The sequence below is a fragment of the Asterias amurensis genome, chromosome 19, assembly GCF_032118995.1.
Source record: "Asterias amurensis chromosome 19, ASM3211899v1".
Taxonomy (NCBI): domain Eukaryota; kingdom Metazoa; phylum Echinodermata; class Asteroidea; order Forcipulatida; family Asteriidae; genus Asterias; species Asterias amurensis.
In genome coordinates, this window is record NC_092666.1 from 7,561,810 (window position 1) to 7,576,834 (window position 15,025).

Here is a 15,025-nt window from a genome sequence, read left to right on the forward strand (position 1 = left end):
TCTTATATAGCGCATTTCATAACTGAAAGAAATACCAATGCGCTTAACAAAAAACAAAAGGCAAACAATAAAGCAACCAATAACAAAAAATACGCTAACAAAATGCAAACGAAAGGATTACACTGAACAGAAGGCAATAGAAAACAAATGGGATTTGAGCAGAGTTTTGAATTGTTCCATGCTCTGTGGAGAGCGGATGTAGCCAGGAAGAGAGTTCCAAAGTTGGGGGGCGGCACTAGAGAAAGTCCTTGAACCGAAGGATTTAGTTCGAACGGGTGGTATGGTGAGAAGATGTTGTGATGATGAACGGAGTGGACGGGCTGGTACATAAGGGATGATGAGGTCAGACAGGTAGCTAGGGCATGTTCTATGGATTGCTTTAAACGTAGTGATGAGGAGCTTGTATTGAATTCTAAAAGAGATGGGAAGCCAGTGTAATTCTTTCAGAACCGGAGTGATGTGTTTGCGCTTAGTAGAACGTGAGACCAGACGGGCAGCGGAATTCTGGATACGTTGAAGTTTAGCTATGTCTTTTGGGGGAATGTCAAACAAGAGAGAGCTGCAGTTATCCAGAAGGGAGCTTACAAATGAGTGGACCAGAATCTCTGTAGTTTGCTTATCGAGAAGATGGCGCACTTTGCCGATTCTATAAAGTGCGAATAAGGCTTTGCGACATACTATGTTCAGATGCTGGCGTAGAGATAGATGGCTGTCTAGTGTCACCCCAAGATCCCTCACTGCACCACTACATGAGACCCGGGTCTCACCAATGTGTACAGGAGGTAATTCTTGAGATCTCTTCTTCTGTGAAGTAACATGGAGAATTTCCGTCAATATGAGAGAAGAGAGACAGAAAGAAAATAAGCTAAATAAATTTGGAACTAATTTAACAACAACGACCACTTGGATACAAAGTAAAATATTGTAGGAGAGGGTTTGATTTGATTCCTTATCAAAGACCACTTACTATAAAAGCATTTAGTCTGATTAATTTCCAGTCTCTCCATAATTTGTCTTGAATGATTGAGAGATTGGGTCAATTCTAAATCAGTATAAATGTATTGCTCGCCTAAGAAAATCAATTACTTTTTAAACAAATCTTGGTTAAAAGCTCACGGCACTACTGGCAATTATTCAAAATAATTGTAAACAAAAATAACAACTTACTTGGTAACGAGCAATGAAGTTGTCTTGAATTCAAGCATCTGAAAGCACACAACTTGTGCGACAAGGGTGTTGTTTCCTCCATTATTCTCTCGCAACATTGACGACAAAGAGTTCGAATTTTCACTGGTTTGTTACATGTATGTTATGCGTATGTTGATAAACACCTACCAAACGTGTCAAGCGCCTTTAAACAAATTGTAACCAAACATGATATTATATTCAGAAGATCAATATTAAGTTTTAATAAAAAGCTTGTTCTTACTTACTTTTTTCCAAAATTGAAAAACTTATGGCTAGTTGACACAATAAGTGCACCATATCCTCAATATTATGGTTAAAAATGGTTCAATCTGGATAAAAACATCATTAACCATGAACCTATGAAGAAATAAAATATGAAACCATCTCCAACTGACATCCTTTCGGAATTACGCTTTCCACTTATTCCAAATTTTGAAAGGACCTCGAACTTTGTCCATTAATCTGTTGTTAAGAGATTTAACCAGGAATGAAGACTGATTGGGAAAATTATTATCTAGCAATGCTTCAATATTCAAGGCACTGGACACCTTTGGTCAAAGACCAGGGCCCTACTTCATGGCTCTGCTTACCGCAGAATTCTGCCCTGATGATCACGATTCCCCGCTATTGCAAGCGCCGAGTTTTTGCGTTAGCCTTGTATGCGTAGAATGTCTAGTAACGCGGAGTACACACGCACATAAGCCAAAATTCGTCGATAACCTGTGAAATACGCTTGAGGTTATAGTTCATTGTTCCCTGCTTCCGTAAGCGCCGATTCTGTGCACGGTACAAGCAACGGGCTGAATTTTTGCCCAGTCTTCTCACTAGGTGTATTTCAAGAAATGCATAAAGTAATAAACCTGTGAAAATTTGGACTCAATATTTGTCGTCGAAGTTGCAAGAGATTGTGTTGACAGATGCTTGAATTAGAGATCTCATCTGAGGTCTCGAATATAAAAAACTACGCTACTTCATTCAGAGGGAGCCTTTTCTCACAATACTTTGTACTGTCAACAGCCCTTCATTGTTTGTTTTTTACAAAGCTAGTTTGTTTGCTTACAATTATTATTTGAGTAACTACCAAAGTGTCCATCAGTGCCTTTAAGCGATGGGTTTAAGTGTTTATTCCAAGAAGTAGGGCATAGGTATTGCGTTTGCTTTAAAATGGAAATCACACAGTGAGCGCAAAATCTGCCGTTAAAGGCAGTGGACACTATTGGTAATTGTCAAAGAATAGCCTTCACAGTTGGTGTATCTCAACATATGCATACAATAACAAAAAACTGTGAAAATTTGAGCTCAATCGGTCATTGGAGTTGCGAGACAATGAAAGAAAAATAACCCTAGTCAGATTAAGTTGTGTACGTTTAGATGGTTGATTTCGAGACCTCAAGTTCTAAATCTTAGGTCTCGAAATCAAATTCGTGGAAAATTACTTCCTTCTCGAAAACTATGGCACTTCAGAGGGAGCCGTTTCTCACAATGTTTTATACAATCAACCTCTCCCCATTACTCGTCACAAAGATAGGTTTTATGCCAACAATTATTTTGAGCATGGAGGTAGGATAAGAAATTTTGAGTAATTACCAATAGTGTCCACTGCCTTAAAGCAGCTACATACTGGGACCAATTTCGTAGGCATGCAGGAATACAAAAAAACGTAAGCACATAAAAGTATTGCTTAGCAGAAACAGATTGTTAGCAAAAGAAGTTTGCATATTGTGGCTATCGTGGTATTTATGAGATTGGGTCCAGATCGGATCTCAGGTTCCAGATCCACCAAAGTAAGGTGCGCGACATGAGGATTTTTACAGTTACACACAGATGTGTTTAATAACCTTGTAAACTAAGTACTTGTAAAATCACAGGCATATTACTCGGTGAGATTGGAACCCACGACCCTTGAAATTCTAGAGCAGTGTCATACCAACTAAACCACATAGATTGCCCGGTGGCTACACTAGAGGCAGTTCGGATATTATGTTTTAGCAGCGGGTACTGCGAACGATTTATTAATGTTAAATTTGCATCGGGGATAAAGAATATTCATTTTGTTTTTTACCCACACACACCGACGTGTGTTAGCACTGTACATATGCCTACTCAGTACTCGGTACTCATATTTATTAAACCATCCTTCCACCATGGTTAATCTTAAAACGAAATGGTGCATTGCCAACTGCTCATGAAAGCTGTGGGACATCTTAAAGTTTGTCCCGTTGTTATACAGAGAATCTTGCATCATCCATTTATTCCAATAACAAGTCAAGGAAATAGTTGACATTCCTAGTTCAATGAAGCATAACCCTGTATAGAAGTGGCGCTAGAAAATTTAGGTCAGGCCGCTATACGCCATAGGATACATGTCAATACCTTACATTATAGTAAATCAGTACTATCGAGAAACGATGTATAAAAAAGTGGAGCCGACTGGGGTTTACACTGACTTGCCATTCGAAACAGCATTATTTCGACTGAAAGCTCCAGTCGATCACAAACGCAACATCAAACGAGGCTGATGTAAGATTTAAAGAGCTTTGAGCGGGGAGAGGCACAACAGCTAACAATAGCGAGAAAATAGCACCGTTTTCATTTCTGCGGACAGTTGGAAATTCGGTTGGGAAAACTGATACAAGCAAATCTGGTCGGATAACCATCATCCAACGTCTCGAGAGATGGGAGAAAAACCAGCATTTCCTCAGAGGACAGACAGAGAGTTTTAGTATCAGAGGAGGCATCCAAGAAAGAATTGGAGCTAAGAAGACCGTAGATGCCAAGATGGCTACAGGACACTTTCTGCAAACTCTCATCTTTTACGAGGTAATGAAACTGATGTGTCGGTGTAATTGTTATGTCGCCCGATACAGAACCCTATTTGATGCCTATACGCAAAGCAAAGGCGAATAAAAGTTGAGTTTTGTTCGGTGGGAGGACTTAGCGTTGGCTGCAAGAATGCAACAGCGCGGTAATAGTTGCCATACCTATAGACCTGGCGGCCATATACTTTCGTATTATTAAATATAGTGTACGGATTTACAGTACAAAGAGTCCTATACAGATCTACCATTCCTAGTTCATCGAAGCATTACCAGGTGTTTTTTTAAAGCAAAGGAGGCGCTAGAAGATTACAGTTCAGCCCGTTTTACGCCAAATAGTCTAGTCTTTAAAGGCCCCCCAAAAATGACTTGACCTGTAGACGAAATTCCAACACCACATCGAAAAAGTAGAAAAAAGCAAGCAGGTAAAATATGCATTGTTTGTGAAATTTCAAGTTGCCATTTTGCCTCTAGGTACATTAATGTATGTATGTATGTATCCCTGGTAGTAGTCAAAGTTATATCATTTTCACTTCAAATTTTGAAATCAATTTTGAAACAACCCAAAACAATGTATCACGTAGAAAAAAAGGAACCACGAAAAATAGTCATAACTGCATGAATTCAAAATTGTCTGTTTTCGCCTGTTTTATACTATGTGTATGTGTGTACACGCCCTGATAGTTCCAGAATAATTGATATCTTGTCATATGTCTCTTGAAACAAGGTAACCCTCCCGAATAATGTATCAACCATATTCGAGGTATCACAAATGCAAATACATTTTAATTGAATTTGTACATTTAGAGTTACGCGCGTACTATGCACTAACAAGTAATGCAATAATGACTGCGTCTTTAAATTATGTTTGACGTCTTGGACTTAGCACCCTAGGTTGAAAATGTTAAAGGAACACGTTGCCTTGGATCGGTCGAGTTGGTCTTTGAAAAGCGTCCTGTAACCGCTTGTTATGGTTAGAAAGATGTTGTAAAAGTAGAATACAATGATCTACACAAATATGCCTCAAAATTGAGTGGTTTTCGTTTTACCTCGTCGATAAACACGGTCGGCCATTTATGGGAGTCAAAACTTTGACTCCCATAAATAGTCGACCGAGTTAGTTCACGACGTAAAATGAAAACCGTGCAATTTTGAGTGATACTTGTGTGGATCATTATATTCTACTTTTAAAACATCTTTCTAACCATATGCAAACGGTTTCAAACGCTGTTCATAGACCAACTCGTCCGATCTAAGGCAACGTGTTCCTTTAATGAGGTTCCAAACTTTACAAGTTTTTTATCCCTAGCCCTGTCATGGGGGTTCCAGTCTAATTTAATTAAATTTGTTTAATTAAGATTACGTGCGTAACAAGCCCCTACAAATGCTTGCAATAATGAGTGCACCTTTTTAAGGCCTGACCACACAAGGTCAGTAGATGTTAGGGAGGTTGACAGCCTTACCTAGTGGTGCCCAGTCTAAGGTGTCCAGCATAATTTAAAGCGCAAGTGACATAATTATTTCAATAACATTTAGTGCATTGTAATACGTGACGTAATACTTATTAAACTAAGTTCAGTCCCAAAAAATACTTAAACCCCCATAACCCTGCTAGAGATAATACTTTTGCAACCCCTCTCTAATATCTTCCGTTCCAGTGGTGACCGGTCCAAGGCGACAGACATAAATTAAAGCAGTCTCGCATTTCTTGTTAGGCATTAAACGCAAGTAACTTAAATTAAACAAATTTAGTTTCACTTTATTGTCACCTTAGATGCTTTATTTGGTAGGGTTAGTTTCAAGAGACAATTGCATGCAAATTCAGTGTGACAGTGATATCAATAGACCGATCCAGAAGGCACCGCTCACGACGCACTGCAGAACTCTGCCGCGCGCACCAAGATACGCGCACACATGTCGGACCTTCGTTGCTTTGTGATTGGTCAATACGCAATTGGGCGGAGCTTAGTGAAACTATCAGGGCGTGTGCACACATAAACTAGTGGAAATAACAGGCGAAAACGGCAATTTGAACTTGTGCAAGTTTCCAATATTTCTAAACTTGTATACATTTTCGATGCTTTGTATTTTTAAGTTTCAAGAAACGTTTGCATTAAAATTTGAGGTGAAAGTTTTCTTAATTGTACTACTATCTGGGCCTAAGAATGTTCAAATAGAATTGAAAATATTGGCCAAAAGTAGGCGTCCTTTTTTGGCTTGCATCGCTTAGATCCAAGCCACAGACACAAAACAAAAACACTATACTGTAGCCAATGATTTACGCTTTCCGTTGGTGTATAGTATGTGCGAATCAAATAATGTATTGGATATTATATGGGCCTCCGTGTAGTGTCATTATTTGGAGAAAAACTTACTTTTTTAGCCTTTTTCTCCCTTAGGGTGAGGGGTAGCTTTTTCGCCGCCCTTGTTGCGCAGATTTATGCGTCAGACACGAAACAATTATAAACGTGTAGCCCTTGAATGGGGCTTTCCTCTGGTGTATATTTTGTGTGGATCAACAAATTTCTTTGGGTTCAAAATAACCTTTGTACTTTGAATTTCTCTCCAGAATGGCTAATATTGACGTCCGGAAAACACTCTTCGTGCCAACCATTCGGAGTAGGCTTGCTTAAACGTTTTTTAAAGCACCACGGAGTTGATGGAGGGTCTCCGCAAGTTGATTATCGGATGCGGTATTATTCAAGCCACACACAGGTACCCTGATTATTTCTCTAGCCTACCAAGTTCAGGAATAATGGTCAAGTTCACAGACTCTGAGCGAACTTGTATGCCAACCATTTTCGGCACCCCGTTGCCTGGCGTTTTCAAACTTGACCAAAATGGCCGAAAATGGCTCCCTCTTTTGTCGGCTTGCATCGCTTAGATCCAAGCCACAGACACAAAACAAAAACATGAAACTGTAGCCCATGATTAGCGCGACCGTTGGTGTATAGTATGTGCGAATCCAATAATGTATTGGATATGATATGGGCCTCCGTGTAGTGTCATTATTTGGAGAAAAACTTACTTTTTTTAGCCTTTTTCTCCCTTAGGGTGAGGGGTAGCTTTTTCGCCGCCCTTGTTGCGCAGATTTATGCGTCAGACACGAAACAATTATAAACGTGTAGCCCTTGAATAGGGCTTTCCTCTGGTGTATATTATGTGTGGATCAACAATATTTTTCGGGTTCAAAATAACCTTTGTACTTTGAATTTCTCTCCAGAACGGCTAATATTGACGTCCGGAAAACACTCTTCGTGCCAACCATTCGGAGTAGGCTTGCTCAAACACTTTTTGAGCACCACGGAGTTGATGTAGGGTCTCATCAAGTTGATTATCGGATGTGGTATTATTCAAGCCACACACAGGTACCCTGATTATTTCTCTAGCCTACCAAGTTCAGGAATAATGGTCAAGTTCACAGACTCTGAGCGAACTTGTACGCCAACCATTTTCGGCACCCCGTTGCCTGGCGTTTTCAAACTTGACCAAAATGGCCGAAAATGGCTCCCTCCTTTGTCGGCTTGCATCGCTTAGATACAAGCCACAGACACAAACCAAAAACATGAAACTGTAGCCCATGATTAGCGCTTTCCGTTGGTGTATAGTATGTGCGAATTCAATAATGTCTTGGATACGATATGGGCCTCCGTGTAGTGTCATTGTTTGAAGAAAAACGTACGTTTTGAGCCTTTTTCCCTTAGGGTAAGGAGTAGCTTTTTTGCTGCCCTTTTTGCGCAGGCCTTGAATAGGGATTTGGCAAGGGGGTATTTTGGGTGCGTGGTTCTAGTCATGGTGCGAAAAAAAAGAACTTTGCAAAAATCTGACGTAAAGTAAACGTCTTTGATTAATACTCGTTTTTATGCAAATCTTTAGTCTCGAGAATTTGGGAGCAATTCTGCCTAAAGTGAGCGCACTTTTGTGCTTTTGGAGGCTTATTAGTGAGTAATTATTTTTTTAACTTTCATTTCACGTCAGATTGTCTACTTTCCGGGGGGGAAATGCTAAAAAATCATCTTTTTTAGTAATTACAAATAGTGCCTTTAACAGCTTATGGAACTAGCCCATGGATGTATGACTTCTTACATCATTTCATAGCTGACCAATTATAACTCAGAAAGTAAAAGCCCGTGAAGATTCCATTGATCGCTACTGCTATAAGATCGTATTGATTAAGAAGAGCGCTTTTGTGATCCAATTTCTTTGTTATTTTTGGTGTGGGGCTTGCATGCTCCTTGGCTAATTTGAATGTGAATAGCCCAGTTGTGAATAGTTCTTCTCAAGTAAGCACGTGATTGAGTGGAAATTTCTGCTACGAAACCTGCACACAGCACGGTTGAGTGACTCGTCAATATGCCGCGGTTGGAAGTGCTTGTTGGTGGATCTGTGTGCTGTGCTGTTTTGCTTTGCTTTGCTGTGCTATGTTTTGTGAGTACTGTTTCAGTTGTAGTTTCAGTTGTAGTTTCAGTTGTAGTTTCAGTTGTAGTTTCAGTTGTAGTTTCAGTTGTAGTTCCAGTTGTAGTTCCAGTTGTAGTTCCAGTTGTAGTCCCAGTTGTAGTCCCAGTTGTAGTCCCAGTTGTAGTTTCAGTTGTAGTTTCAGTTGTAGTCTCAGTTGTAGTCTCAGTTGTAGTCTCAGTTGTAGTCCCAGTTGTAGTCCCAGTTGTAGTCCCAGTTGTAGTCCCAGTTGTAGTCCCAGTTGTAGTCCCAGTTGTAGTCCCAGTTGTAGTCGCAGTTGTAGTCGCAGTTGTAGTCGCAGTTGTAGTCGCAGTTGTAGTCTCAGTTGTAGTCTCAGTTGTAGTCTCAGTTGTAGTCTCAGTTGTAGTCTCAGTTGTAGTCTCAGTTGTAGCCGCAGTTGTAGTCTCAGTTGTAGTCTCAGTTGTAGTCTCAGTTGTAGCCGCAGTTGTAGCCGCAGTTGTAGCCGCAGTTGTAGTCGCAGTTGTAGTCGCAGTTGTAGTCTCAGTTGTAGTCTCAGTTGTAGTCTCAGTTGTAGTCTCAGTTGTAGTCGCAGTTGTAGTCGCAGTTGTAGTCGCAGTTGTAGTCGCAGTTGTAGTCGCAGTTGAAGTCGCAGTTGTAGTCGCAGTTGTAGTCGCAGTTGTAGTCGCAGTTGTAGTCGCAGTTGTAGTCGCAGTTGTAGTCGCAGTTGTAGTCTCAGTTGTAGTCTCAGTTGTAGTCTCAGTTGTAGTCTCAGTTGTAGTCTCAGTTGTAGTCTCAGTTGTAGTCTCAGTTGTAGTCTCAGTTGTAGTCTCAGTTGTAGTCTCAGTTGTAGTCTCAGTTGTAGTCTCAGTTGTAGTCTCAGTTGTAGTCTCAGTTGTAGTCTCAGTTGTAGTCGCAGTTGTAGTCGCAGTTGTAGTCGCAGTTGTAGTCGCAGTTGTAGTCGCAGTTGTAGTCGCAGTTGTAGTCGCAGTTGTAGTCGCAGTTGTAGTCGCAGTTGTAGTCGCAGTTGTAGTCGCAGTTGTAGTCGCAGTTGTAGTCGCAGTTGTAGTCGCAGTTGAAGTCGCAGTTGTAGTCGCAGTTGTAGTCGCAGTTGTAGTCGCAGTTGTAGTCGCAGTTGTAGTCGCAGTTGTAGTCGCAGTTGTAGTCGCAGTTGTAGTCTCAGTTGTAGTCTCAGTTGTAGTCGCAGTTGTAGCCGCAGTTGTAGCCGCAGTTGTAGCCGCAGTTGTAGCCGCAGTTGTAGCCGCAGTTGTAGCCGCAGTTGTAGCCGCAGTTGTAGTCTCAGTTGTAGTCTCAGTTGTAGTCTCAGTTGTAGTCTCAGTTGTAGTCTCAGTTGTAGTCGCAGTTGTAGTCGCAGTTGTAGTCGCAGTAGTAGTCGCAGTTGTAGTCGCAGTTGTAGTCGCAGTTGTAGTCGCAGTTGTAGTCGCAGTTGTAGTCTCAGTTGTAGTCTCAGTTGTAGTCTCAGTTGTAGTCTCAGTTGTAGTCTCAGTTGTAGTCTCAGTTGTAGTCTCAGTTGTAGTCTCAGTTGTAGTCTCAGTTGTAGTCTCAGTTGTAGTCTCAGTTGTAGTCTCAGTTGTAGTCACAGTTGTAGTCTCAGTTGTAGTCTCAGTTGTAGTCTCAGTTGTAGTCTCAGTTGTAGTCTCAGTTGTAGTCTCAGTTGTAGTCTCAGTTGTAGTCTCAGTTGTAGTCGCAGTTGTAGTCGCAGTTGTAGTCGCAGTTGTAGTCGCAGTTGTAGTCGCAGTTGTAGTCGCAGTTGTAGTCGCAGTTGTAGTCGCAGTTGTAGTCGCAGTTGTAGTCGCAGTTGTAGTCGCAGTTGTAGTCGCAGTTGTAGTCGCAGTTGTAGTCGCAGTTGTAGTCGCAGTTGTAGTCGCAGTTGTAGTCGCAGTTGTAGTCGCAGTTGTAGTCGCAGTTGTAGTCGCAGTTGTAGTCGCAGTTGTAGTCGCAGTTGTAGTCGCAGTTGTAGTCGCAGTTGTAGTCGCAGTTGTAGTCGCAGTTGTAGTCGCAGTTGTAGTCGCAGTTGTAGTCGCAGTTGTAGTCGCAGTTGTAGTCGCAGTTGTAGTCGCAGTTGTAGTCGCAGTTGTAGTCGCAGTTGTAGTCGCAGTTGTAGTCTCAGTTGTAGTCTCAGTTGTAGTCTCAGTTGTAGTCTCAGTTGTAGTCTCAGTTGTAGTCGCAGTTGTAGTCGCAGTTGTAGTCGCAGTTGTAGTCGCAGTTGTAGTCGCAGTTGTAGTCGCAGTTGTAGTCGCAGTTGTAGTCGCAGTTGTAGTCGCAGTTGTAGTCGCAGTTGTAGTCGCAGTTGTAGTCGCAGTTGTAGTCGCAGTTGTAGTCGCAGTTGTAGTCGCAGTTGTAGTCGCAGTTGTAGTCGCAGTTGTAGTCGCAGTTGTAGTCGCAGTTGTAGTCGCAGTTGTAGTCGCAGTTGTAGTCGCAGTTGTAGTCGCAGTTGTAGTCGCAGTTGTAGTCGCAGTTGTAGTCGCAGTTGTAGTCGCAGTTGTAGTCTCAGTTGTAGTCGCAGTTGTAGTCTCAGTTGTAGTCTCAGTTGTAGTCTCAGTTGTAGTCTCAGTTGTAGTCGCAGTTGTAGTCGCAGTTGTAGTCGCAGTTGTAGTCGCAGTTGTAGTCGCAGTTGTAGTCGCAGTTGTAGTCGCAGTTGTAGTCGCAGTTGTAGTCGCAGTTGTAGTCGCAGTTGTAGTCGCAGTTGTAGTCGCAGTTGTAGTCGCAGTTGTAGTCGCAGTTGTAGTCGCAGTTGTAGTCGCAGTTGTAGTCGCAGTTGTAGTCTCAGTTGTAGTCTCAGTTGTAGTCGCAGTTGTAGTCGCAGTTGTAGTCGCAGTTGTAGTCGCAGTTGTAGTCGCAGTTGTAGTCGCAGTTGTAGTCGCAGTTGTAGTCGCAGTTGTAGTCTCAGTTGTAGTCGCAGTTGTAGTCGCAGTTGTAGTCGCAGTTGTAGTCGCAGTTGTAGTCGCAGTTGTAGTCGCAGTTGTAGTCGCAGTTGTAGTCGCAGTTGTAGTCGCAGTTGTAGTCGCAGTTGTAGTCGCAGTTGTAGTCGCAGTTGTAGTCGCAGTTGTAGTCGCAGTTGTAGTCGCAGTTGTAGTCGCAGTTGTAGTCGCAGTTGTAGTCGCAGTTGTAGTCGCAGTTGTAGTCGCAGTTGTAGTCGCAGTTGTAGTCGCAGTTGTAGTCGCAGTTGTAGTCGCAGTTGTAGTCGCAGTTGTAGTCGCAGTTGTAGTCGCAGTTGTAGTCGCAGTTGTAGTCGCAGTTGTAGTCGCAGTTGTAGTCGCAGTTGTAGTCGCAGTTGTAGTCGCAGTTGTAGTCGCAGTTGTAGTCGCAGTTGTAGTCGCAGTTGTAGTCGCAGTTGTAGTCGCAGTTGTAGTCGCAGTTGTAGTCGCAGTTGTAGTCGCAGTTGTAGTCGCAGTTGTAGTCGCAGTTGTAGTCGCAGTTGTAGTCGCAGTTGTAGTCGCAGTTGTAGTCGCAGTTGTAGTCGCAGTTGTAGTCGCAGTTGTAGTCGCAGTTGTAGTCGCAGTTGTAGTCGCAGTTGTAGTCGCAGTTGTAGTCGCAGTTGTAGTCGCAGTTGTAGTCGCAGTTGTAGTCGCAGTTGTAGTCGCAGTTGTAGTCGCAGTTGTAGTCGCAGTTGTAGTCGCAGTTGTAGTCGCAGTTGTAGTCGCAGTTGTAGTCGCAGTTGTAGTCGCAGTTGTAGTCGCAGTTGTAGTCGCAGTTGTAGTCGCAGTTGTAGTCGCAGTTGTAGTCGCAGTTGTAGTCGCAGTTGTAGTCGCAGTTGTAGTCGCAGTTGTAGTCGCAGTTGTAGTCGCAGTTGTAGTCGCAGTTGTAGTCGCAGTTGTAGTCGCAGTTGTAGTCGCAGTTGTAGCCACATCGCAGTTGTAGCCACATCGCAGTTGTAGCCACATCGCAGAGGGTGCCTGACTACGAGCCACATCCCAGAGGGTGCCTGACTACAAGCCACATCCCAGAGGGTGCCTGCCTAAAGGACATCATCCCATGTGATTGAAGCACATCAAACATTGGTAGATGGCTAGAAAATGATCTTGTTAATTCAAGGGGTCTCGGTTTAAGACTTGGTCCCTCTTAGAAAACTTTTTGGTTTAGACCCTCAAATGGTGTTGGAAGTCCCATCCCCTACATGGTGTCTTTCCGTTGATGTATGCCTTTAAAAGTGCTTGCCCTAACCAAGTTTTTTTGTGTGGATCTTTTTAGTGCCTGACTACGAGCCACATCCCAGAGGGTGCCTGACTACGAGCCACATCCCAGAGGGTGCCTGAATACGAGCCACATCCCAGAGGGTGCCTGACTACGAGCCACATCCCAGAGGGTGCCTGACTACAAGCCACATCCCAGAGGGTGCCTGCCTAAAGGACATCATCCCATGTGATTGAAGCTCATCAAACATTGGTAGATGGCTAGAAAATGATCTTGTTAATTCATTGGGTCTCGGTTTAAAACTTGGTCCATCTTACAAAGCATGGTGGTTTAGACCCCCAAATGGTGTTGGAAGTCCCATCCCCTACAAGGTTCCTTTCCTTCGATAAATGCCTTTAAAAGTGCTTGTCCTAGCCGAATTTTTTTTTAATCTTTTTAGTGCCTGACTTCAAGCCACATCCCAGAGGGTGCCTGACTACAAGCCACATCCCAGAGGGTGCCTGACTACGAGCCACATCCCAGAGGGTGCCTGACTACAAGCCACATCCCAGAGGGTGCCTGACTACAAGCCACATCCCAGAGGGTGCCTGCCTAAAGGACATCATCCCATGTGATTGAAGCACATCAAACATTGGTAGATGGCTAGAAAATGATCTTGTTAATTCATTGGGTCTCGGTTTAAAACTTGGTCCCTCTTACAAAGCATGGTGGTTTAGACCCCCAAATGGTGTTGGAAGTCCCATCCCCTACAAGGTTCCTTTCCTTCGATAAATGCCTTTAAAAGTGCTTGCCCTAGCCAAGTTTTTTTTGTGTGAATCTTTTTAGTGCCTGACTACAAGCCACATCCCAGAGGGTGCCTGACTACGAGCCACATCCCAGAGGGTGCCTGACTACAAGCCACATCCCAGAGGGTGCCTGACTACAAGCCACATCCCAGAGGGTGCCTGACTACGAGCCACATCCCAGAGGGTGCCTGACTACGAGCCACATCCCAGAGGGTGCCTGACTACGAGCCACATCCCAGAGGGTGCCTGACTACGAGCCATCATCCCATGTGATTGAAGCACATCAAACATTGGTAGATGGCTAGAAAATTATCTTGTTAATTAAAGGGCTCTCGGTTTAACACTTGGTCCCTCGTAGAAAACATGTTGGTTTAGACCCCCAAATGGTGTTGGAAGTTCCATCCCCTACAAGGTTCCTTTTCTTCGATAAATGCCTTTAAAAGTGCTTTAAAAGTCAGTTTAAGCATTTTTTAAGCAGTAGTCCTGTGATGATCATCTGGGACCAATTTTATAGAGCTGTTTAGGCAGAAATATTGCTAAAACAGTTCTCTATTATTTTATGCTTGGATCCTTTTTGTGCCTATAAGCATCTCTATGAAATTTGCCCCTGATGATCTATGTCTTTATATGGTTTGTACTTATGTAGTACATTGTAATTTTCTTTCAGATGATTGTGACGACTGCTTTCCAGCCATCCCGTCAACCTGGACCATGAAGATGTGACAGCACAGTACAGAGAGAGAGAGATACATCATGGCTTGAGGCAGCTACATACCAGGGTCCCAAATGGAATATGAAGGTAAGATGTCTTTTAAGTTAAGCTTGACTTTCAAGTTTAGAAGTCAATTAAAGTGCATAAAATTGACATTTCTTGGGTCTCATAATTAAAGTTAGTCCCATTTACCTTGCACGAATACTGTTAAAGGGCCAGGAGCGTCACTGAGTGAGGGATATGCATGCTTTATAAAAAGCCATTATTGTTACTATTATGCACAAATCTTCGATCTTTAAATCCAAGTCGCAATCTAACTGGTTTATTTTTCGGTTTTTGATCATATTACAGGACTAACGCAGTCGAACAACTTTGAGTTGGACACATCAAGATGCTGAGCCACCTTATGCCGTACCATTTAAAGTCAGCATAGCATACAACATCATCATCACCACCTCATCTAAGGCGTCATGACAACAGATGAACACATTGTCAACAGAATGGAACCCAAGTACACGAATGAGACGAAGAGACAGACCAAGTTGGCGTTAGATGGATGACATCAAGCAACAAGCACAAGAAAGATCAAGGTGGAATGGTGATGAAGAAGCCTTCCTTCTGCAGTATGGAGCCACATAGGCTAGATATTATGTCACTTACAATAAAAAAAAAAGATTTGTGAAGATTTCACGTTTCGTTGGCCTGTTTAGTTCATTCTTGGAAGTATATGTGCTTTTAGAAATATTGTCAACATACTTGAAATGAGGTACTTCATTACAAGTATGTAGACAGAATACATAATAAACTTGTATCGAGGTACTATACAAGTTCATGTATTCACATACAAAAATTGCATGTTTGTAATAAGGTACTTCATTACAATCATGTAATTATAACATGCTTGCAATAAAGTACCTTATTGCAAGTATGTAAAAGCTTCATGTGCGTAATGAAGT

At 42.5% G+C, this 15,025-nt stretch overlaps 1 protein-coding gene and 1 long non-coding RNA gene across 2 annotated transcripts; one reads left to right on the plus strand and one right to left on the minus strand.

Moving 5' to 3' along the window:
- Nucleotides 1-117: 117 nt before the first annotated feature.
- LOC139951826 (uncharacterized) lies at nucleotides 118-1,585 on the minus strand. Its single transcript, XM_071950893.1, has 2 exons — nucleotides 1,580-1,585; nucleotides 118-804 (listed from the first exon to the last, which is right to left on the minus strand). Exons 1-2 carry the CDS (start codon nucleotides 1,583-1,585, stop codon nucleotides 118-120), a joined length of 693 nt encoding a protein of 230 aa, XP_071806994.1.
- An 11,927-nt stretch (nucleotides 1,586-13,512) lies between these two features.
- Nucleotides 13,513-14,719, plus strand: LOC139951749 (uncharacterized). Its single transcript, XR_011787837.1, has 3 exons — nucleotides 13,513-13,650; nucleotides 14,025-14,156; nucleotides 14,421-14,719. It is a non-coding gene; the product is annotated as an uncharacterized lncRNA (long non-coding RNA).
- The last annotated feature ends 306 nt before the right edge of the window (nucleotides 14,720-15,025 follow it).